We start from the raw sequence: 23,554 nt of genomic DNA, 5'->3' as shown, positions 1-23,554 counted from the left end.
CGAGGAGTGTCAAACGTGTGGATGTTTATCCAACCAATCATGAACAGCGTTGAGGGGAGAAACTGTTCACTTGAACAGATTTCTGACAGGAAACACAGACATGACGTCAATAACCTGTTGGCACCACTGCCAGTCATGGAAATACAATCCAATATTCATCTTATTTTGTAGGAGCTACACAGGCCTGAACTGTCTGGATCCGGTTTCACTTGATAATGAACTGCTACAATAATGTGATCGGATGTCTGAAACGTTCACGTGGTCCTAATGTGATTTATTATTTTATTTTAGAAAGTCAGAATTCTGAGTTTAGAGTCAGAATTATTTTTTTTTTTAAAAATCACATGTGGTCCTATGTGATTTTTTTTTTTTTTTGGATTCTGACTTTAAAGTAAAGAGTTTAAAATCAGAATAAGGAAACAAAAAAGTTTTAATTTTAACATTTCTATAGAATTTTAAAGTCTTTGTCGTAAATGGCCAACCCCACCACTGTCTACGGCGTGGGCACGACGGTCGCTCGTGCACGCGCCCCCACTCGCCGCGTCCGTCGCTGTGCCCGCGCGCCTCTGGGTGCGCGCAGGAGGACCCGTCCCTACAGCAGCGGAGCAGCAGCGCATCCATCCTGCCGTGGAGCCGCGAGCGTGGAGCCGCGAGGAGCACACAGAGAGAGAGAGAGAGAGAGAGAGAGAGAGAAGATGGACGGAGTGGGATCGTTCGGAGCGGGCCGGACCGGGTCCACCATGGACCCGATCACCTTCGCCAAACAGCCGCAGACCATCCTCAGAGCGCTGTCCTGGGTGAGAGCGGGTTTTTACGGCTCTGCTGTTTGTGTGTGTAATAGTGTGTGTGTTGGAGGAAGGGGGGGGGGGGTCCCTCTCTGTTGTCGTTGCGGCGCGAGACCCGTGACGTGTTCTCACTGCAAATATAGACCCTCAGAAATCCACCGATAATCGATGAGCAGGGTGTGTGAATGGAAACCGTGAAATGGATGTGTATCAGCACTGGGGGGGTGTTTCTGCAGAGACGGACCGTGCAGGGTGTAACCCAGGCCTGCTGGTTATCTGACACCCTCACCATCAAACATCTGATTTTATACAGATGTTTCATGGGGCAGAAACCGCTGTATCCTCACACATCCCCATGTTTTAAATCCCTCCTGCCCACGGGTCAGAAGCAGAGTGTGTGTGCAGCAGACCGGACCCGGATTGTGGAGAAAATAAGATCCATATTCATGTTCCTCAGCCTCCTCGTGCCCGCCGCTCGTGCAGTCGTTATTTTCTTCTTCTGAAACACAGCTGTGATGTTGACCAGACAAACCCGCTTCATTTTTCATCTCCATCATGTTTCCATTAATGATTTTGCTGATTTAACCCTAAACGGTCGTCGTCCGTCATCTCACCTGTGATTGGTCCGTGAACATCGTTACGCACGCAGAGCCACGGAGACGCGTCGTTCCCCTGGCGTTTGATGTAACGCATCACCTTTGGGTGACACGGAGAAGGTCTTCTACGGCAGAGTGGACATCTCTGAGACACCGGGGACAGCTCTGTGTGGAGGAGACATCATTTCATCCTCATCAGTGTCTGTTCCGCGTGGAACCAACATGATGTGGCTTTTTCTCTGGTGTAGGAAACAGGGTCCAGTCCTGAGCTATGATGCGGTCCTGTCATTGGCTTATCACAGAAACAGGCCTTAATATGAGAGTGGAAACAAAAACATTATTTATATTTTTATTTTCGTTTCAGGATTACATCCTTTCACCTGAACTGTGCTGCTCTGCTGATGGTTTGTCGGCCCACAGGTTGGGAACCACCGGTCTAAACTATAATGCAGCATTACAAAGGAAATTACAAGAATCTCAAAACTGAACTGAAGCACAAAAGCAAATGTCCAATGTGTGTTAGTTGCACCAGAAGCTACTGCCACTTGTTCACTGTGGGTTTACGCTCACGTTCCTGACTGAAATAAAACAACTCATATTGTTCTTATATGGCTCCAGCTCTTCATCTCTACATCATCAGAAGTAAAAAATCAAAGTATAAAGGAAATAACAAAGAGAGAGGGAACGTGAACCAGAGTCAAAAATAGTCGAATAGTTGCTGAATTTCCTTTGAAACGAGCTAAAAACTGTAATTTCCCACGACCTCATAATGAGGCAAAGACTCTGCTTTACGTTTCTCTTGACATTCACAGATGCTGATTCATTACAAGCACCGAGTGTGTGTCTGCTCAGATTATATCCACATGTGATTAGTTTAAAATGTGGACCCGACATTATCCCATTGTGTGCACCTCCGCCATCATATGACCCAAACCCCCAAGTGTGGGTGCATTTTTCTGTGTGTGTGTGTGTGTGTGTGTGTGTGTGTGTGTGTCACACGGCCCTATTCTGCCAATGTGTGTTAGTCAGCTGATCGGTGTCAGTGTGTCCAGAGCAGAGGGAGGGAGGGAGGGAGACAGAGGATAAACTATAGGGATCAGATGTAAAGAGGGTGTTGTTGAGGCAAATGGGACGAACCAATGAGGGGAAAAAATGTTACAGCATGAGATACAGAAACCTTTATCACAGTTCCTCTTTCGGTTTAAACGCCGCCTCGGGACGATGTGATTCTTAAGGGGAAGTGAAGCATCCACCTCTTCAGTGAGTCAGAGAGAAAGAGCGGAAATTAGGTTAATGCTTTTGGTCTGAGCTCGCTCAAAGAGACGCTCTCTGGTCGAGCTGCCTCCGTCCTGTTTCCAGTGAGTCTGCCACTGGTTAAAGTGAGGGATATGGTGATTGTCAAAGCATTAATTTGTACGTTAATATCCCATCTGCCTCACTGCGTTTTCTCTCTCCCTTGTGTCCACCCTCTCCTCTTCCTCTTCCTCTTCCTCTTCCGTCCACAGATATTTTCCCTGGTGGTCTTTGCTTCCATCGTGAACGAGGGTTACGTCAACATCGGCAGCGAGCGTCTCCACTGCGTCTTCAATAAGAACGCAGACGCCTGTAACTACGGCGTGTTCATGGGCCTGGTGGGCCTGCTGGCGTGCTCCTTCTTCTTCCTGCTCGACTACAAGTTCTCCTCCATCAGCTCCGTCAAGGACAGGAAGAAGGCTGTGATGCTGGAGATCGGCTTCTCAGGTGAGGAGGAAACCACGGGCGGTCACATCTACAGCCAACAAAGTTCTGTTGCCAGTTTTTGATATGATTCTTACAGTTTTCCAAGAGGCAGGGAGGACAGGTTGGACATTTCATAAGTGAGCCTGTGATTCAGCAAATGTCCAGAAGCAGACTGGTTGGACTGAGCTTACCAGATTTCTGAAATGAAAACCGGGGACATTTCCAGTTCATTGTCAATATAACATTAAAATATCCAATGTTTTTACCTATGAAATAAAAAAGAGGGACAGTCCTGGTCCCTACATTTGAAGCTATCGCAAAGTCCAATTGTCTGTCTATTCATTGATTATTTATATTCCTTTAGTGCAAAAGTGTCCACAGATCAAAAGAATCAAAAGTCTACTAATGTATTTTCTATTTAAATGGGACGTTACAAAGTAATTAGCAATATCAGTTTTGAATTTAAAAGTGGGGGGGCCACTGATTATAGGTTATACTGGTTATAGGTGTAACGTTCTTTCACAATGGGAGTCACACATTCAGTTAGCAGACTGCAGAGACACACAAGCCATAAAAAGTGTCCTTGTTAATGCTTGATCATGCTGAAAGGCCGGATTCAAAGGGCTGGATTTCCCAGAAATACCAACATTTAGCCGACAAGACGCACTTCTTTGTTTCAGATCACTGTTTTCTTGCACCAGACGAGAACAAGAGACATGAAACCTGTAAACCGACATTAAAGTTGTCAGAGAAATGAGAATATTTTTCTTTTCTAAAAGGAACAAAGAAAAGCTTCAGGTGGATTTGATTTGGAAAAACAACACCTGTACCTGACTGTGTTTGTAGAGTGAAGCAGGGATTTACCTTCCTTTCTGTCATAACACAGCGTCTATGTTCTGCTGCTTTCTGGCAGGTTTCTGGACCTTCCTGTACTTTGTAAGTTTCTGTTTCCTGGCCAATCAGTGGTCACGGACCACGCCTGATGAGCTGCCACTCAACCAGGGGGCAGATGCAGCTCGGGCAGCGATCGCCTTCTCTTTCTTCTCCATAATCACCTGGGTAAGGATACACACACACACACACACACACACACACACACACAGAATAAAGACTCAGTGTACTGAGTAATACCAGGTACAATACAGAGTCCAGTACAGAGATACTGAACCTAACTAAGTTATAAAGCAAATTCATTTCCTCAACAAACAACAAACAACATTTCCCTCAAATGGAAGGATGTTTTCCACACCCTGTCCTTAGGCCTGAATTTTGACCCGTTATTGGAGAAAATGAAGTAAGCCTGACTCCAAACAAATGCTGCATGTTGTCTTTCGCTTCTCTTTGAGCCAGGTGTGCAGTATTACTTAGATGGAGGGACGCTGCCCCGCCCACCCATGCTCAGTGGCTGGGGGACATTATGTCCTGTCTGAACCTTGATAAGATCCGATCATCAGTCTATAACTCAAACAAGAAGTTCCTGAAGATAAGGGAACCGTCCCTAGAATACTTTCAAAATCTTCAGTCAAATTAAGGATTGATTTCTCCTTTTATTTATTTTTAATTTTTTGTCATTCAGTTGATTTTTGTCAGTAATAGAGATTATAGAAGTTCATCCTTCCTTTGTAATTGAAACTCGACTTCCTGCTCCTCTGTGTAAAACTCCAGGGGAGAAATAACATGTTCTGCTCCTTGTAATATGGACATGTGCTGTAAGGTTGAAATATATATGTTGTACATTTTGGTAATGTAATACTACACTCATGCACCCACGTACACTATACGAATATGCATGCTGTCCATTTGTTGAAAATCTAATAAATAGATCTGAGACGAAAAAAATTCTCAAAACTCAACTAGACAGGTCAAGTCAAGAGTTTTAATTATCTTACTGTTTGATTTTTATATATGTACCTTAACTAAAGTAAACCATCAGGAGCAGGAAAAAGAAATCATCAGGACATCCAGCTCAACTTCTCACTGAGCTATTAGACTTCCCAAAGAGAAAAGTTAATAACACTTCAAGCAAAGGTTCAGGATTAAGGCCTCCCTGATCAGTCGGGCCCCGGTCCCTGCGCCTGGTGGGTCCGTTTGATCCATCCGCGACCTGAACCGTGAGCAGTAATCCATTTCTGAATAAATTGAAGGTGAGAAACTGGTCATGCATCTGCTGACCCACAGTTAATCTTATGTGCTGCTCAACAAGGAGTTTAGAGGCATCAACAGTTTGTTTGAAATTTCACACAAATAGTTTTGGACATACAAAAAAGCATAATAATAATTATACAAATGAGCTTTTTGGCAGAGAGTTAGATGAGAAGATTAATTCCACTGTCATATGTTTCTGTTAGATATGAAGCTAAAGTAAGGTGACCAGATTTCTGAAAAGAAAATCGGAGACATTTCCTGTTCAGCATCAATATATCATTAAAATATCAAGTGTTTTTACCTACGCAATAAAACGGGGAAAGACCTGGTGGTGTATTTTTACAGAAGAGGATTAGGACCACACTTACTGTTTTACTGTAATAAACTTTGGTGGGGGATGCCTGATAAACTGATGACTCTCTACATTTGAAGCTGTCACAAAGTCCAATTGTCTATCTACCCCTCGATTATTTATACTCCTTTAGTTCGTAAGTGTCCACAGATCAAAAGAATCAAAAGCGTTTTTCATTAAAGTATTCCAGGTTGTGAATATTGTTGCAGACAGTCCTGTAACTTCTTCTTCTTCACTTCTTCCAACATAAAAAAAATGTTTTCAAGTTCCAGCTGAGGGGATTTGGGTATGTTTGTTTTCGTTAGTTTACCAGCTAACCTTTTCTCTGCCTAGAGACAAAAAAAAAAAAAGATTTGGATAACTCTATTTTGTTGATTTTAGCTTTATTTCTGAAGCTGCTGTAGCTAACAACCAGCCCCCTCTGTTGGCCAAAACAAGCGCAACACTAGACATCTGTTTTTAATTCACAGTTAAAAAACGGGGACATTTCCGGGGACAGCTGTAGCCCCGGACAGGACACCAGAAATGGGCACTGTCCATGGAAAACAGGGACGTCTAGTCACCCTAAGCTAAAGCTGGCAGCCAATTAGCTTAACTTAGCACAAAAACCAGCTACATGGGGAAACACATATCCTGACTCTGACCAAAAATAACCCTAATAATCCCTAATTTTACAAGGGACTATATCCCAGAAACCTTGTTGACTGGGAGCAGTAACTTCCTGGAGTTTGACAACAGGTGGATTTTGTTGCCTTTGGACAGAGTCAAGCTCTTCTCACTTGTTTCCAGTATGTATGCTAAGCTAAGCTAACCAGCTGCTTCATATTCAACATACAGACATGAGAGTGGTGTCAAAAAGATAATCCTGCTTTTAAAGGAGGTTTCCTGACAAATATCTGCTCATGAAAACTGAACTTTCATGATTTAGTTTGGCTTATTTTCACTAGAGCAGTACCTAAAGTAGTCATTCTGATTTTTCCATCTGTTGCCCCCCCCCCCCATAGGCTGGTCTAACGGTGCGTGCGGTCCAGAAGTATCTGCTGGGCACAGACATGACCCTGTTCACCACGGAGCACATGGACGGCGGCGCGCCCACCCAGCCGTACCCGTCCAATTCACCGGAAGGTGGCAACACTGAGACCACAGAGACCTACCAGAGCCCACCATTCACTGAGAGCAACGCAGCACCCACATACCAGGTTCCCATTTACTAGATAAGATAGACCTGATGGTGGGGAGAGGAAGGCCGGGAGAGGGATGAGGTGAAAGTTAAAGAAAATTGCTTTCCGTGATGTTACACGTGCAGTTGTTTATGTGTTGATCTGAGCTGAGTTTTCACTAACTGTTAAAAAAAAATGGCCTCTCCTTCTTTGTTTCCTCCTCTCGTTCCCGTTCCTTCCTTTACATTCCAGCTTTCTCAGCACTTTTCTAGACCTGTATGTTGAACCTGCTTTAGCAAATCCTCAGTGTCGTCAGATCAGAGCAGATGAGAGACAGAGAAAACCGGAAGAGGAGATACAGAAGAGGAGGCCTCTTTGCAGTATTCAAACACTATTTTGACAAAAAAAAAAAAAAAAAGAGATGAAGGAATTAACAAGTGAGTGACTCCACCTCAGAGCAGTATTACATTACTAAATATAGCGCAGAAGGCACTCAAGTCCGCCACCTTCATCTTTTCATTCATTGAAGTGTCAAATCCCCTTTCATGCCAAACAGTGACGGGGGAAAGTTTCTTTAGCTACAGTACGATCTGGCTGCCCCCCCCCCCCCCCCTCCCTGCTGCAGTTACAAGTGATCATGTGTATTGAATCTGCATGTTTCCAAACTTAGAGATCAACTAAGTGCCATACTGTACTGTGTGTCTCAGACAGTGACTTAATTTAGTAGATTTCCACATGCTGTAAAAAAACAAAAAAAACAAATGACGACAATGTTTTGTGACCAAGTGCAATATCTCACGTTCTTATGTAGGTAGGTATAAACTGTACTATAGGTTGGCTAGTTACCATCAGATTAGACCAGCTTCAGGCACTGTCTCAAATTACTTACGAGTCTTTGAATTTTACTCACAAATCTCAGGCAAATGTGACACATTGAATTTGTTTATCTAAATTGTCGACCTTGGATTGAACAAGATTGGTGAAGTTTGTAAGATACAGATGTTATATATATCCAGAGAAGACTTTCAGATGAAGCTGTTACATAAATAAGTACCTCGTCACAATAGCCTAACATGTGATTCTGGTTTTCACAGTTTGATCACTCTCAAGTTTCATTGGGGATCCAACCTACAACACAGAAAATCACTCTTTAGTCTGTTAGATGTCTGTCTCAGGCATGGATGGATTACTAAAGGGCTCATCAGGTCCAGGCCCAGGGGCCAGAGGAGACAGCGGGACCCTGTGCTGGAACCTCTGTTTGAAGTGACTGTTAACATCAATAATGAATACTACCACTACAGAGACTGTGAAAAGATGCACGATGACCACAAAGAGACAAAAAAAGACTCCAAAGAAGCAACGTGACAACAAAGAGACTGAAGACAGCTACAAAGAGACTGAAGACAGCTACAAAGAGACTAAAGACAGCTACAAAGAGACTGAAAACAGCTACAAAGAGACTGAAGACAGCCACAAAGAGACTGAAGACAGCTACAAAGAGACTAAATACAGCTACAGAGAGACTAAAGACAGCTTCAAAGAGACTGAAGACAACTACAAAGAGACTAAAGACAGCTACAGAGAGACTGAAGACAGCTACAAAGAGACTAAAGACAGCTACAAAGAGACTAAAGACAGCTACAGAGAGACTGGAGACAGCTACAAAGAGACTGAAGACAGCTTCAAAGAGACTGAAGACAGCTTCAAAGAGACTGAAGACAACTACAAAGAGACTGAAGACAACTACAAAGAGACTAAAGACAGCTACAGAGAGACTGAAGACAGCTACAAAGAGACTAAAGACAGCTACAGAGAGACTGGAGACAGCTACAAAGAGACTGAAGACAGCTACAAAGAGACTAAAGACAGCTACAGAGAGACTGGAGACAGCTACAAAGAGACTAAAGACAGCTACAAAGAAAACAAAGACAGCTACAAAGAGACTAAACACAGCTACAAAGACACTCAATACAGCTTTGTAGTTGTCTTGAATCTAAGACTTAACAACTACAAAAGACATAAGACAACTACAAAGAGACTGAAGACAACTACAAAGAGACTCAAGACAACTACAAAGAGACTCAAGACAGCTACAAAGAGACAAAACAACTACAAAGACACTTAATACAGCTTTGTAGCTGTCTTCAATCTAAGACTAAACAACTACAAAAGACACAAGACAACTACAAAGAGATAGAAACAACTACAGAGAGACTGAAGACAACTACAAAGAGACTGAAGACAACTACAAAGAGACTAAAGACAGCTACAAAGAGACTGAGGCAGCAACAAAGAGATTGAAGACAGCTACAAAGAGACTGAAGACAACTACAAAGAGACTAAAGACAGCTACAGAGAGACTGGAGACAGCTACAAAGAGACTAAAGACAGCTACAAAGAGACTAAAGACAGCTACAAAGAGATTGAAGACAGCTACAAAGAGACTAAAGACAGCTACAGAGAGACTGGAGACAGCTACAAAGAGACTGAAGACAGCTACAAAGAGACTAAAGACAGCTACAAAGAGATTGAAGACAGCTACAGAGAGACTGAAGACAACTACAAAGAGATTGAAGACAGCTACAGAGAGACTGAAGACAACTACAAAGAGACTGAAGACAGCTACAAAGAGACACACAACAACAACAGAAAGATGTGAATTGACTAAAACGAGACTCAAAATGACCACGACTTTCAGTGTGGGGGGGTCCTGCTCCTGAGCAGGGTCAGGGTCAGGGTCTGTGCCCAGGGCCTCGTTGTCTGGTAATCCATCCATGCCAGGGGACGTGTGCAGTGGGTTATTTGAGACAGCGTGATACGCCGAGTGTGGTATGTAGAAAATGGTGGCGTGGGGAGATTCTGGGGAAGTCAGGTCTGTTTATGTTTACGTTTTAGAAGCTGCCAAACTGCCCTGTGTTCTTATTGCTGTCTTTTGATTACCACATTACTACTATGTTGTTACTGTCTATGGGATTTTATGTAATCACAAAGCAGGAGTGGGGGGTGGGGGGTGGGGGGTGGGGGCAGCAGATGAGCTTTTATTCAGTGAGGGCGGTCAGGTCGCCGGATGATCCAGTACAGTCTCAGGCAAAAGAAAAAAACCTGTGTGTGGGAGGTCAGGGATCGCTAGCTGGCTAATTCATCGATCCTGCAACCCCGCAATTGAGGAGGGGTGGGTCCGAATTTGTTGCCATGGTGACAGAGACGGATGTTAGGTGGATGTGGGTCACTAATGATGTAGATAGTAATCATGCCAACTATGTGAGTGTGTAACCGTGTCTCTGTGTCGTGGTTCACGTACACTCGCCATCAGTGAATCTGTAGTTTTGGTGTGTGTGTGTGTGTGTGCGTGTGCGTGCGTGCGTGGGTGCGAGTGTGTGTGTGTGTGTGTGTGTGTGAGAGTGTATTAGCATGCATGAGAGACGTGTAAATCTGTGTGTGTGTGCAGTTAATTAAATTTTGTGGTGCATCAAAGTTATTTTCTTGAACTTGTGTTTTAGTGCAGAGGAAGAAATCATAAGTCTCAGTTCCAGCATTTAATAAATTCCCCAGAAGAAAATTAGTCTTTCTGCAAAATATATTATATCAGTGTCACTGTCGAGGTACGTCAAGTTATGAAATGATTTTTTTTTTCTATTTTTATGTTTTTGATGAAAGAGCCAAATATAAAAGTTGATATTAGAGTGATATAATTGACCTGTAGAATGCCTTGCCTGCTCCTCTCTCTGCTCCCGTGTGAACAGCGCCCTCTGCTGACCACAGGAGGCTCTGCTGCAGCGGGACCACTGAGGCTCTCTTGAGTTATCATAAAGTAATCATGATAATAATGCATGAAATCGTTGTATAGGACTCATTATATATTGAATACTATGTAATTCTTAAGTTGACTCCAAAGTGTTTTTTTTTTTGCAAAGTGAGATTCGCCATCAGTCAACGCAGCTGACAGGATTCCTTCTTGTGTTATATTAATCACAGTTTACGGTCAGAGCAGTACGCCCAAACAACACCCGAAAAAAGTACTGCCCCACAAAGCCCATTGTGTTGGGGGTCAGATTTTCTTCTGCATCCAGGAACCTCACTTTAACCTGAGCCCAGAATCCATAAGCTAACAGCGAGGATGCTAACAGACAGAAGCTAACAAAGCTCAGGCTCCGAAAGAGAATCAAATCCCAGTGTGAAGAGTTATTTACTGAGACACATAACTTCTTCTTCTTATTATTAGATATCACAGTTTAGCTGTAGAGAAACAGCTCTTTAGGCAAAGGGAAATAAAGCCTTGTCTACAAAGTACAAAAATAATTTCAGCCTTGTAAAACCACTTGTTTAGGATTTTATTCACCAAATGTCTGTGAATTAAGTGAGTACTCGTTTTAAACTGAGGGTTAATCCGGTCGTACTTTCTTTCAGGGTTCAGGTTCGGGACGGGGTGTTGGATGACCGGGTGGGGTTTTTAGGTTGGGTTGATTTCCAAATACTTTCAGGTAACTCGGGGCGCGAGGCGCCGTCAAATCTGCGGAGCAGTTAAAGGTCTACACTCGTGGCTTTTTCATGTTCAGTACAAACTACTGCCAACTGTTTCCCCAACTTTCAAACACGTGTGTGTTGGGTGAGTTTTCAACTCAGACTCCTCCACAGGTGCCGTGTTGTAATGATGAAACTACACAATATTAAATGGTATGATCCGTTCAGTTATTTATGGCTATTTGATGTATTTACACTTACATCTCTGTGTAGTCGTTTGCATCCTTTCCTGTGCCGGACTTAAACTGGATTCAAGTTAAATAAATATTAATAGTGATAGATTTAAGTTTATTTTAGCTCCCATAGAAACCCATTTAAAAATCTAATAATGTAAAGTATGAAGATGCTGAAATATGAGAAACCACCAGTATAGTCCTCTACATCTCAGCTGTTACTGGGCTGCTAGTCTGCAGCGAGGCGGTGGGGTGTGACTGGGGTATGATGGAGGCATTACTGGGGTACCGTTGGGTAGTTTGGGGTGCTGTCAGGTCAGGTTGTATTATTGTTCTCAGTGCTTCGGTCTCTTCAGTCAAGTGTGGTAGATAAAAATAATAATACAAGCATTTTCTGTGTTTCGTGCTCCGGCCCATGTACACTACCGTGGTATTGGTTGATTGTAAAATTCAGTATGTTATTGAAGTAAATGGAACCTGTGTGTGATGATGTCCAGGGTCTGGTTTGTCCTGTACTACTGAAAATAAAAAATAATATTAATGATGATTATTTATGATCTAGAATGCACTCTTTGTTGGAGATACTTTGTTTGACCACTATTAAAGGGGCCGTCGGCACCAAAATCAAAGTTTCGTGTGATCACGCCGTCGTTTTGTTAGACTGAGATAAAAGGTTATGACATGTAGTAACGCCAGTGACATCAACTATGAGGTCAATATTACAACATCTCCCCCATTAATGCAGATGATGAAAGAAGAAAAAAACCTAACCCAATTTAACAAACAAGTAAACATTGATTTTGTCGTGTGCTTCCCCTTTAACTTGTTTCTTCTGAGTTGTTTCTTCCTGTTCTGAAGGTGTAAAAACGCCGTGTACAGAGATGTGTGTCACTGTCTATTAGCTGAATGTCTCTGGACTGCAGTCTGACCGTCACTCCAATAAAAAAAGATAACATGTTTTGGACTGCCTGTTTCTGTGCCTGAGTTTAATGTGTGAAGTTTGTTCCATTTTTCAACGACATACAATTTTTTAAAATCAACAATTAAGACTTGGAATCAAAGTTGGCGCTCGCTGACAAACGATCAAGATTTCTTTTCAGTATTTCAGGGATGAAATGAAGGAAGTGGCAGTTAAACAGAATCATTAAATGGTTTCAATCCAAACAAATTCCCCACATTTCATGACCTGACAGAATATCGCTGCAGTTCTGATTAGCTAGTTTTTGCTTTCCCCACATTTATAACAGTGCTGTTCAAAACACAAAACAAGATTATTAAGGCTGCAGCTATCAATTAATCTGCCAATTATTTTTTCATTCGTTTGTTATTTTGGTCTTTAAAACATTAGAAAACATTTTTATCATAATTTAAAGAGAAGAAAAGCAGCAGAGATCCTCTGGAGAAATTTGAATCGTTATAAAAATGGCTACCGGTTAATTTTCTGTCAATCGGCTAATTAATAAAACATTTGTCTAAAGAATATGATCATCCATACATGTTACTCTGTGTCTCTCTCTCTCACACACGCACACACACACACACACACACACGCCCCCTAACAAACAGGAAACATGTGCCGTGTGTCAAAGCTTTAATTCGAGACTGCAGTGGTGGGAAAGACTTGTTTTGTGTTGCCAGCATCATCAGAACCAGAACTCATTTTATAAAGAAACGTATAACATAATAAATAAAAGGCAGCTGCTGGGATCCTCAGTGGTTAACATCATCCCACCCGCTCCTCCTTAAAAAGGAGATCTACTGTTCTAAAACAGGCGAGGACTCTTTGATCGTTAAGGTCTTTAGTTTCCATTTAACACCTGATTAACCCGTCTACCTGTCGACCATTAAACCAGATCTACTGGTGAGTGACTCGAGCAGAATCATTGAAAACAGAGTAGAAAAACATTTAACGTGTGAATTTGTTCTGATTCCTGAAGCAGCCTCCGTCCCGTCACTCACCCTCCTGCGTGACGCCTCCGACAGGAAACGATCCGCTCACTTCCTCCGCACCAAGCAGCCAGCTGTTAGAAGTAATTAACCAGCTACACTTAAATAAATATGGTTCTAAAATGTTGAACTGAACATGTTTGTGTTTATTCTGTTATTTAACCAAGCGGTCCCTCGGGGGAATCATACATAACTTTATCAACTCTGCTGTTGACAAAAGACATTGTTGTTATCTGTGTGAAAGCACAAAGCATGGTACAAAATGCAAATCAACATTACTTTGTATTGGGGAGCAAAGAATTATTCAAGTAAAGCCTTTTGCTCGTGTCTCTGCTGTCATTAAATAAATGGATAGTTCTGGTTGGACGTTGCCGGCGCCAGTGCCAGCTGGAGACGTCCTGAAAGGAGGCCAGTTGAACCGTGTCTAAACTGTAAAACCATTCACACAAACCTATCAATGTAATCCTCAGCAGAAAGTAAAAACATCATACACCTTCTTAAATTCACCTTCGACGTGAGATCTGGGCCCCGGCTCCTCCGAGGTGAGCGGGCTGTTCTCCGCTCTGGCTCCTGCGGGGGGGCAACTGAAAATCTGCCTCACAGAGGGGAAACCGGGGGCTAGCTAATGATACGGCTAATTGACTGCAAGGAAGGGAACTCCTCACTCTCCCTGATGTGCAGGGTTTTGTGGGAGTTGAAGTCTTTGGGAGCCAGTACCTGTCTGCACGTGGGGCACACCTGGCAGTCCAGCTCCGCCGCTACGTTAGCCGCCGTGGCGGGCGTCTGCCAGGCGTTCTTCTTGTTCTTGTTCTTCTTTCCTCCTCCGGCCCCCGACTGCTTCTCCAGGGCCTTACAGTCTCCGTGGGCGCTCAGCAGCTCCTGCTGCTTCCCGGTGTCCGGCAACAGCACCAGCAGCTCATTGAAGATGCGGTTGAAATCATCTCCGAGCAGGTCCTTACAGCTGCGGTGATACTGGGCGGCGGATATCACACCCTGGGAACAAGAACACAAGTCCTGGAGTAAAATCTGTGATCAACGGATGAAGAGGCCACGTCTGAAACAGCCTCTCACAGTGTGGTGGAGTCGGCCAGTAAATGAGTTAAAATATTACATTTTATTAAGTTTTAAATTTAGTGTTCCTCAAACTGTCAGCGAGTGAGCACAAAGTTGTTTTCAATATTAAATCAACAGCATTTTCAATTGCTTTCCAATTCCAATGTTTTTCTATTTATGTAAAAAATTATCAGCGTAACGTTTGAAAGGAGATGTGGATGAAGCTAACGGTTAATTATCTCTCTGTGTTTAATTATCAAACACAGAGAGCAGAGAAGATCATGGACGGAGGATCAAGACCGTGTCAATTAACAGGAAATCGAATGAAACCTCCGACATTACGGACACAACAGGAAGTGCGTCAGTGTTGAGTTTTAGTGGTAATTTAGTCACAATGACCGAGACCGACGTTACATAAATAACAACGCTTGTTGCCGTGCAGCGTGTGAGCCGCAAGGTTTCATGATAATCACAACATCTTCACCTGGTTGAGGTGAGCAGATGGCTGAGGGATTAAAGCGCTCGCTCTTAGCTATTACACATTTTCTGATCAGAGTCATCGGCTCTGTTCATGTCTTTCTCCTACTCTCTGTCTGCCGTCACTGTCCTATCCAATGAAATCATTAAAGTGTCACCCCCCCCCCCTGGATTTAGGTGGTGGAGTTTAATTTTAGTGGTTAAGTGGTCTGAAAAAGTCTGAGAAACACTGATCTAAACAGAAAGGTCAGAACTGAGGTGAGTACCTGTCTGAACTGTGCAGAGTAGTTTTTGAACTGGTTGAACTTTGACTCGTCGTTGTGGAGGTACTTTCTGATGGACTGGATCAGCTCCAGGTTCCTCTGCTGGAAGTCCTCTGGCACTAGGTAACCGCTGCTCGACACCTTGGGGGGGCTGGGGGCAGGAAAAGAAAAAGAAAAGACGATTTGTACGAGAGAACAGCAACATCAGGAGATGACGTATAAAAAAGGGAAGCGGCTTACAGGTTGACGGCAGAAGGAGCAGGTTCCACCACGTTGCTGTTGAGGGGGATCCCAGTGAAGCCTGGGGGGGGCTTCGGGGCTGAGACTCCCAGACCAGGTGGGGGTGGGGGCATTGTGGAGGATGGGGCAGGAGCTGAGGCCTTCATTGGGAAGGAGGTCTTGAAGCCTGATAGACAAACACAGCGTGAGCTACTTCTTCTGTCACTTCCTATCTCTTCAGTCAGCGGGTGTCCTCCTGCAGAGCCCCGCTTCCTCTCCATTTGAAATCCAACTCAGAAAACAACTCATGCAAACTACACCGACGTGAAGCGACAGAACACCACCCTCGCCTCTGTGTTTAAACAATGCTGATATTCGGTCCCCAGTTTCAAGACGTTGGGAGTCGACGTCTGTCCATCTTTGTTTTTTAGAGAGATTTATAAGACATGTTGAAAAGCTTTTCTTGAACTTAACGTAACGAAGGATCAGCTCGTCTCATCTCTGCTCCGTGTGTGTGGGGAGGACGGACGTCACGATACTAGAATATTAGTGTAGTAGAGCTCAAACACCGGTTTGTTCCTCGATTATCTATTCTCTAGATTCATTACCACAGCAAAAAACAGAAACACGGCGACAGACCGATGGTGTGAAAGTACAGCACTGAGTTCATTTAAAAAGACGGCGTTACATTTTGACTGAACAGTAATGACAGTAGCCTGCTAACACTGTGGGCACCCAGCTCACGTTATGAGCTGTTAGCTTTAACTAGCTAACGTTAGCCTTTGTGAAAAGGTGCCAGCTATTGACGTTCACAAACAGTAACAGTAACATTTCCTTTTCCCAAGGAGATAAATCAATATATCTATGAGCTGCTTAGATAAGTTTGATCAGTTTCTTTGGCAGACATGTCGCTTCACATGCGACTGTCACACACAATGAAACAGAAAGCAGGAGAGGAGAGAAATAACAGACACAAACACGAGCCTCAGTTCATCACAACATCCAGGAAAAACAGAGAATATGTCAAATGATCATTGAAGTGTTTTGGATATTGGCATGCTCATCGTACCTGGTGGAGGTTTCTTGGTCATGAGAGCAGGAAACTCTTCTTCCTGCTCAAGAGGGGGGTCTGTGTTGGGGTGAGGCGTTACCGCAACGGCCTCCTTGCTAACGGGTGGCGATTTCTCAGGGTGGCCGTTCACCACCCCGCCGGTCAGCGCCGCTGTCACAGAGCTGGAGAGAGGTTTGTTGCAGGTTTTCTCAGGGACGTTTTCCTTCTGTGCAGCTGTTTCCACTGAGATGGTGTTTACAGTTGTGGCTGCGGTTGAGGACACAGACGTGGAGGGAGCCGCCGTGTTCTTCTGCTGTTTTTTCTTCTTGCTGGCTTTGGAGGTAGGGGTCTCGGTGTTGGGGGTGGGGTTTGAGGAGATGGAGGTCACGGTGGAGGGTTTGCTGTTGCCTCCTTTGACCGTGAGCAGAGAGGAGATATCCAACATGGTGGGCACCGAGCGGAACTCCTGCTGCGTCATCCCTCTGCTCTCATCATCGGAGAAAGGAGGAGACCGGGTAGATGCTGCCTTCCCATTCTCTCCCACTTTCTTTTTCCTCCTCGACGACGCAGAAGTTGAGGAGGAGAGGAGCTGGGGGCCAGAGGGCACGGATGTAAAGTTAGGGGGAGGTCTGGAGGAGGGAGGGGGATGAGTCATGGGTTTAGCCACAGCAGTATTGTTGGACCACGCAGATTTGGTTCCCCCTGTAGGTTTGAGGGGCCGGATTTTGGACACGAGGGCGGGGAAATCCTCCTCTTGGAAAGAGGAAGTCTTCCTGGGTTGGGCAGAGTAAGCTGGGGTCATGGGGGACGTGACAGCAACAGCCGAGAGGCTCGGGAAGTCGTCTTCCTTCAAAGCTGCGCGGGCGGCTGGAAGCGCTGCAGGGGCCGACTTCACTCTGGAGGGAGACGCACGACAAAGACAGACATTGAACATTTCGGCACATCACAGCGTACGAGGACAATTTCAGTTTGTGTTGTGTGTAAAACATTACATGGATGCTGCAGCTGTGGCTCCCAGAGCTGGGAAGTCATCCTCTTCTCCTGGATTACTGCTCTTCATTGTTCTTACTGTGAAAGAGGAGACAACAAATGTGTCAGAGGCCCCGTTCACACCTGGTTTAAACGTGTCCTCAGTGATCCGATTACAGGTGGTCAGCTCTGAGTGTCAGTTCACACCAGGATTTAAAATGTGTCTCCGGTGACGACTTGTGATCGGATCTCACTTCTCCACTTTACATGCAAATAAACAGGTGTGTGTTTTTAGCCCATCGACAGACGGGTCTGTTGTCAATCATCACTGAACGATGATACTGAAACACGCATCAGCTGGTCAGTACAGCTGTAACTTTCTTCACCTGGAGGTTTGCTTGTTGGTTTGATGTGTCCGGTCCTGTGTCTGGGCTCTTCTGGTTCTGGTCTCTCCGTCCTCTCCTCTCGGCAGTGTTTGGGAGCGCTCCTCTCCTGCACGGCGCCTCTCTCCTCCTGTCGACGCATCGCCATGGACGCCCTCATAGCAGCTTCCATCTGCCTGTCCTCGTCTTCTCTGTACGGACAGACACACACACACTCGCATTCAATCAGAAGCAACAAGAAAAACCAATGACGTGACAAAAATGCACCGTGACTGAAAATAGTCTGGAAATTTGCACTGAAACATCACTGCACGCACACACACGCACCTCAGCAATACAAGGGGCGACAGTGTCAGCCAGCCATTCGTTAAATATTTTCCATGTTCACTCCCCATCACAGCCACTGGATGCTGATCTAGTCAACACAGAACTGGCCACTCAGACTCACCGAGAATATCTCCAGCTCTTCTGTCCCCCATGAGGCCGTCCTCTTCCTCCTCGGTTGTGACGCGCCTCCTCGTAGTCCTCGCCCGTCACCATACCTGAGGACACACACACACACACACTCGTTTGCCTCCTGACCACAGTTATATGGGTGTGTCTCCCTCTCACAGACACAAACGCAGCATCCTCACCGACCTTCATTTCTCCTCTGTTGTCTCGGGGCGTAGTTGAACTGCAGGTCGATGTGGCGGTTCTGTCGAGCCTCGGCCCGGTTCTTGCTGTGCGCTGCAGCTTTGTGCGCCTTGTAGTCGATCTCAGTGCGAAAAGCATGGGTGAACTGTTCTGTGGCGCAGCGGCCTTCTTCACACAGGTAGTGACTCTCTCTGAAGTGCTCGCTCAAGTACAGGTAATCACTGTTGACAGTAGGTTTAAAAAGAAAAGTTTTAACAACTGGCTTCACTATTCTCCCGTTCAGTGGATGATTCATGACCAAACAAGGATTGTTTTCTGTGTGTGTAACTGCTTCACACACCTGTAGTATTCCTGAGAACCGTCTGCATCGCAGAAGTGGCAGAAGAAGTGGTCCCTACGCAAGTGTTTCAGCAGCTCATCATTATCAAGGTAACGGTCATCGCAGAACTTGCAGAGCGGGTGTCCTCGGTGACTGGTGTCGTCTGGGTCTCCGTGCGCTCTGTGACGTGCCAGTTCCTTACGGTTGTACCACTTCCGCTCATGGGCGAAGATCTGGCAGGAGAAGTAAAGTTTAAAGAACGAGGGTCTGATGAATGAACCCGTCTGTCATGGTTGGACAGGGAATCATGAGCACTGGGAGAAATCCTGCTGCATCAGTGGGACGTGAGAAAAAACCATAAAGGTTCTACTGTCCCTGTCTGTTTCTTTACCGGCCCTCTCTCTGTGTGCCTGTCATTTGGGGTGCGCAGAGCATGCTGCATGTGTGGTGGGACAATTTCTGCCCTCACCAACTTGTTATTTATTTGACACAACATGAAGCAATAGAGCTGTATATATTGTTCAGTTATTTATTTGTCATAAAGTACAATAAAGTAAAATCTTACAATTAAAATATTTGCATTGGAGCACGGCACATATGGTATTATCTACTTATTAATTTAAGAATGCCACAAACAACCTGTTCTCAGAACAATTACATCTATCAACTATAACTGTAAGTTGTTAACCTGATTGCAAACACTTACAGTTGTGAAAATGTTATGATTTCTCCTTTAACTGCTGACAAGTAGGTGTACTGATGTTTTTACTGCATGTAATAACTGAAGTTGGCGTTGTACTGTGAGAGATATTCTGTAATTGACTTGTGTTGTTATGGTTAATTACCGTTGTCACAGACGATGCTCTGATGCCCCCAGCTGGCACAAAAAGTAAACTGCATATTTTAAGCATAAATATTTTAGTTATCTACAGATTATTCATTTTTTTTAAATGTATGATTTTTGCCACAATTGGTCGATTCCTAAAAATTCCTCAGCTCCCCAGAGTGCTTCCTGGCTCTGAGCTGATCTTATTAGTGGTACACAATCATATTGTATGTACTGTACATATACTACACTTGCAAAATCAATTCTAAAACTGGTCAGACAGACAATTTCTCAATTTCAGTCTTGAGTGTGATTAGTCTGTTAAATTTGGAAGGACTGTGTATACCTTGAGGTGCTTTGAGCAGAGCTTGCAACAGAAGAGCTCGTGCTGCTTCCTCATGTGCTGCTCCAGCTCCTCAAACCTGGAGAAGACCTTAGGCTCTGAGCAGCGGACACACTCTGACAACAGCAGATGCCTGATAACAAACAAACAAACAAACACACAAAAACAAACACACACACACACACACACACACACACACACACACACCAGGAGAATGTTTGATCAGATTTGAGGGCTAACGCGATCACAAACCACAGTCAGTATTTAAAACCAAAACAAATGAGTTACTTTCACCCTTGCTGCATGCAAACTTTGGTCAACACATGCACTTTAGACTGACCAGCTTTTCTAAGTGGGAGACAGAAGAAGCAAAAACAAGAGCAAAGAACAGACTGTGGCATCATGAGGAAACAGCACTGGAGGGTTTTCCTCATTTACGCTGCTACTTTGAGTCATAACACTTGTGGTTGTGTATGTTTCCAGTGATTCATCTATTAGAGAAAGAGACGTGAACTCTGTAGTGGAGAAGCACGATATTATCACTGTGCGTATATACGTGTACATTTTCTTAAATATCAATTTAATTATACTGTGTATTTTCATATGTCTGCACTGCAGGACACTGAACACAGTAACAGATCACCTAACTTCAGTTTTGCTATGCACATATGCACATGTGAGAACTCTGCCTAACACATGAAATCAGGTTCAGGTTTAAAAAGGTATAGTTCAGGTTCTGCTGAACTACCGTATTCCCGTGCACAAACACACCTAAGGAGAACACTGTGTTACGCCGCTTTCCGATTCACTCAGCTGACCTGCGGCGTAATACAGTGCGCTCCGTAGGTGAGCCTTTGCGTAGGAATAGTGGTTGAAAACATGTCGTGCCAAAGGAAAGTGCTGTTTTCACGGGAAGATAAACCACTGAAAATATTCTACATGAAGCTTCATTTAAACAGATATTGGATTTTTTCGGTGGTTGTTTTTAAAAGTGTCTAAGCACGTTTTTTCTGGTGGCCACGCCCACAGCAAAACATCACTCTGCTAGTCTGATGGTGCCCCCCTTTTGGCTTTCCTACCTGGGAGTGCACTGAACAGAATCTACTGCAGGTAATGAACCGACTATATACGACTACCTCAAACAACCCTACATCAAAAAACCATGTTGAACAAGTTTCTGTTTTGCTTTTCTGAACCTGAAAGTTAAGCCCAATTTTGCGAGTGCACACAATTTGGCAGGCGGCCTTTTCCGTATCCTTTTCCTGTTAGAACATGATTTGCAGGTTTAGGCATTTTCATGGATGTATTCAAGTTGACTTTTGAATTTGTCATCAGACCAAATTATAATTAAATATCTAGTCTCCTCCTCTCCCCATGTGCCAGCGGGGCTCATTTTTACTTCTCTTCTGGATGTTTTACTTCTTCTGTTGTTTAATGGATGATGAGCCTGCTTCAACTTCCTGCAATTCTGAACCATCCAAAAAAAATACTGCTATTTTGGTTCAAACCAAACTGAAAAGTCCAAGGCCTGGACCAAACAAGACACCCTTCATCTCTTACCCTGATTATGACCAGACACGTGTGACCATTTGACAGGTGGTTGCTGACGGCTTCAACTTGGTGAGAAACAACCATTACAAATCTATTGGGCAACACAATCACAAACAGCGGAGCAGAACAGTACCTGTACTGGGCATAGATCTTCTCGTCACCGAAAAAGATGTCATGCTTCTTTTCACAGGGGAACTGCTGGTAGGGCAGAGACGAGAAGGCGTCCGGTTTTTTCACGAACACGACCTGAGAACAACATGACAGTCGGTAAGAATAAGAAGTGATGAAACTCTCATGCCAGTGATGCTCTTTGGGGGAAGTGGAGGGTAAATAAGGCTGAAGTACACTGTTGATATAATTACTTAGATTATATATATTTTAGATACTTAAGCAAGTTTTACAATAACATTTATCAGTAAAGAATTTGGTAAAAAAACACTGTTCAAGGCAGAAAATGCTGACCACGTACCATGTTGTCTAACAGCCACATTATGTAATGTGTAGGGTAACCTATGGAATTATGGGAATGCATTCACTTTATACAACCCAGCCAAGACAAACAGTTACATACACACTTCATGCTCAACCGTACAAAACAGTTAAAAACATTTTTGACATTTACAACATGCAGCTCATAATGTTGGTTTAACAGCAGCTGGATTTACTTTTGAAGGGAGTGGTTCACACTAAGGGCCCTGGTATTGACACTGTCCAGCTGAGCTGACAAGTTGGCTAAAGTCCATTAAAGCTGCCTGACTTTGATAGGAGCCGCCTTCCCATGGGCAGGAGGTGACCGGTCCACAGACGGTCCCTTTTAAAAGGTTTAAAGTTGAAATACACAGCAGCCGATAGTGAGTAGCATGTGAGGAGCCACCCAGCACCAGGGAACCGCTGAACGTGCTCAGGCTGCTTAACGTGAAAGTTGACAGCTGACATTTTCTATTACAGTTCACTGATTCACAAACTCACTGTCACATTAAGTAAAAGGACAGAAAACTAGCAACGCCACTTAAACCAGCACACTAACGGAGGCCAACTAGTCAGCTAGCTATACCTGACTTAAGGTAGAGCTAACTGGCTAACCTACATTTATGGACTTGCTAGTGTTAGCGTTAGCTATTTTAGCTAAGCTAATGACAGCCCAAAAAGTAGTCTGTGCTGTTGGCAGGCACCGTTGTATGACATGTCTTATTAACTAGCACTGCTTTTCATTTACTGTGAATCCAGAAGATTTTACGAATCAAATTCAGCTTGTTTTTTTGCTAAAAAAAAAGTACCAGGACGATGGGCCTAGCTAGCACCACCAGGCGCCATCCCCGAGGTAAAGTAGCGGGGCAATGCGCACCTTGTCGAGCTCCTCCCGGCAGACGGCGCAGTACTTCTGCTCGCACAGCACTCTCATCTTGGTGGAGCAGCGGTAACAAACCGGGTGGTCGCATTTTCCTAAGGCGAAGATATCGACTTCCTGGCAGCACAGAACACAGTGCTTCTCTGTCTCCTTTGTGGGTGTTGGATCCATGTTGGTGAAAAGGCACAAATCAACCTTAATACTATTTGTTATTGCGGAGAGACAGAGCCGCTGAAGTGCTTACGTAATAATGAAAGTCTCTGCTACTGCCGCGTCACGTAACTGATGTAGTTGTGCGATCTGTATAGCATGGGGATGGACCTACCGCCGCCACACCGCGGAGCTGCTTACACCTGTCGCACCTGTGTGTATCTGCGCACGCGACATGACGGCTCCACGTGTGTAGCACGGTGTGTGCCGGTCTGAGCTGATGCTGATACGAGACACTGTACTAAGGGTTTTAACATGTGGCTCAGGGTGCTGGAAAACACACATATGTCGGTACTTCTCTGGATTTTTATGCTGATGAAGGTTAGGACAAGATAACTTTTAAAACACGTTATATCTTTAATTTAACTAATTAAATTTTTTAATGCAATAAATTAATAAAAACCAGACTTGCCCCATTTTTAGTGGCCTGTCCCAAACTACAGGTGTCCTCGGGAAATGTCCCCATTTTTAACTGAATTAAAAACAGAAGTTATTGGCTACAGCGGCT

At 44.2% G+C, this 23,554-nt stretch overlaps 2 protein-coding genes across 2 annotated transcripts; one reads left to right on the top strand and one right to left on the bottom strand.

The window, feature by feature from the left end:
* The first annotated feature begins 558 nt into the window (after positions 1 to 558).
* On the top strand, positions 559 to 12,410 carry syngr3a (synaptogyrin 3a). Its single transcript, XM_056401115.1, has 4 exons — positions 559 to 797; positions 2,887 to 3,121; positions 4,014 to 4,159; positions 6,602 to 12,410. The coding sequence occupies exons 1-4, from the start codon at positions 696 to 698 to the stop codon at positions 6,809 to 6,811; spliced, it is 693 nt and encodes a 230-aa protein (XP_056257090.1). The 5' UTR covers positions 559 to 695; the 3' UTR covers positions 6,812 to 12,410.
* A 617-nt stretch (positions 12,411 to 13,027) lies between these two features.
* On the bottom strand, positions 13,028 to 23,103 carry znf598 (zinc finger protein 598). The gene is made up of 12 exons (XM_056401114.1): positions 22,834 to 23,103; positions 21,622 to 21,734; positions 19,941 to 20,070; positions 18,790 to 19,001; positions 18,453 to 18,670; positions 18,262 to 18,355; positions 17,817 to 18,004; positions 17,454 to 17,529; positions 16,480 to 17,357; positions 15,432 to 15,597; positions 15,195 to 15,342; positions 13,028 to 14,391 (listed from the first exon to the last, which is right to left on the bottom strand). Exons 1-12 carry the CDS (start codon positions 23,005 to 23,007, stop codon positions 14,017 to 14,019), a joined length of 2,772 nt encoding a protein of 923 aa, XP_056257089.1. The 5' UTR covers positions 23,008 to 23,103; the 3' UTR covers positions 13,028 to 14,016.
* Between the last annotated feature and the right edge of the window lie 451 nt (positions 23,104 to 23,554).

The sequence above is a fragment of the Seriola aureovittata genome, chromosome 17 (assembly GCF_021018895.1).
Source record: "Seriola aureovittata isolate HTS-2021-v1 ecotype China chromosome 17, ASM2101889v1, whole genome shotgun sequence".
NCBI lineage: Eukaryota > Metazoa > Chordata > Actinopteri > Carangiformes > Carangidae > Seriola > Seriola aureovittata.
The sequence above is the reverse complement of the archived record's forward strand: the minus strand, read 5'-3'. Positions and strand labels throughout refer to the sequence as shown.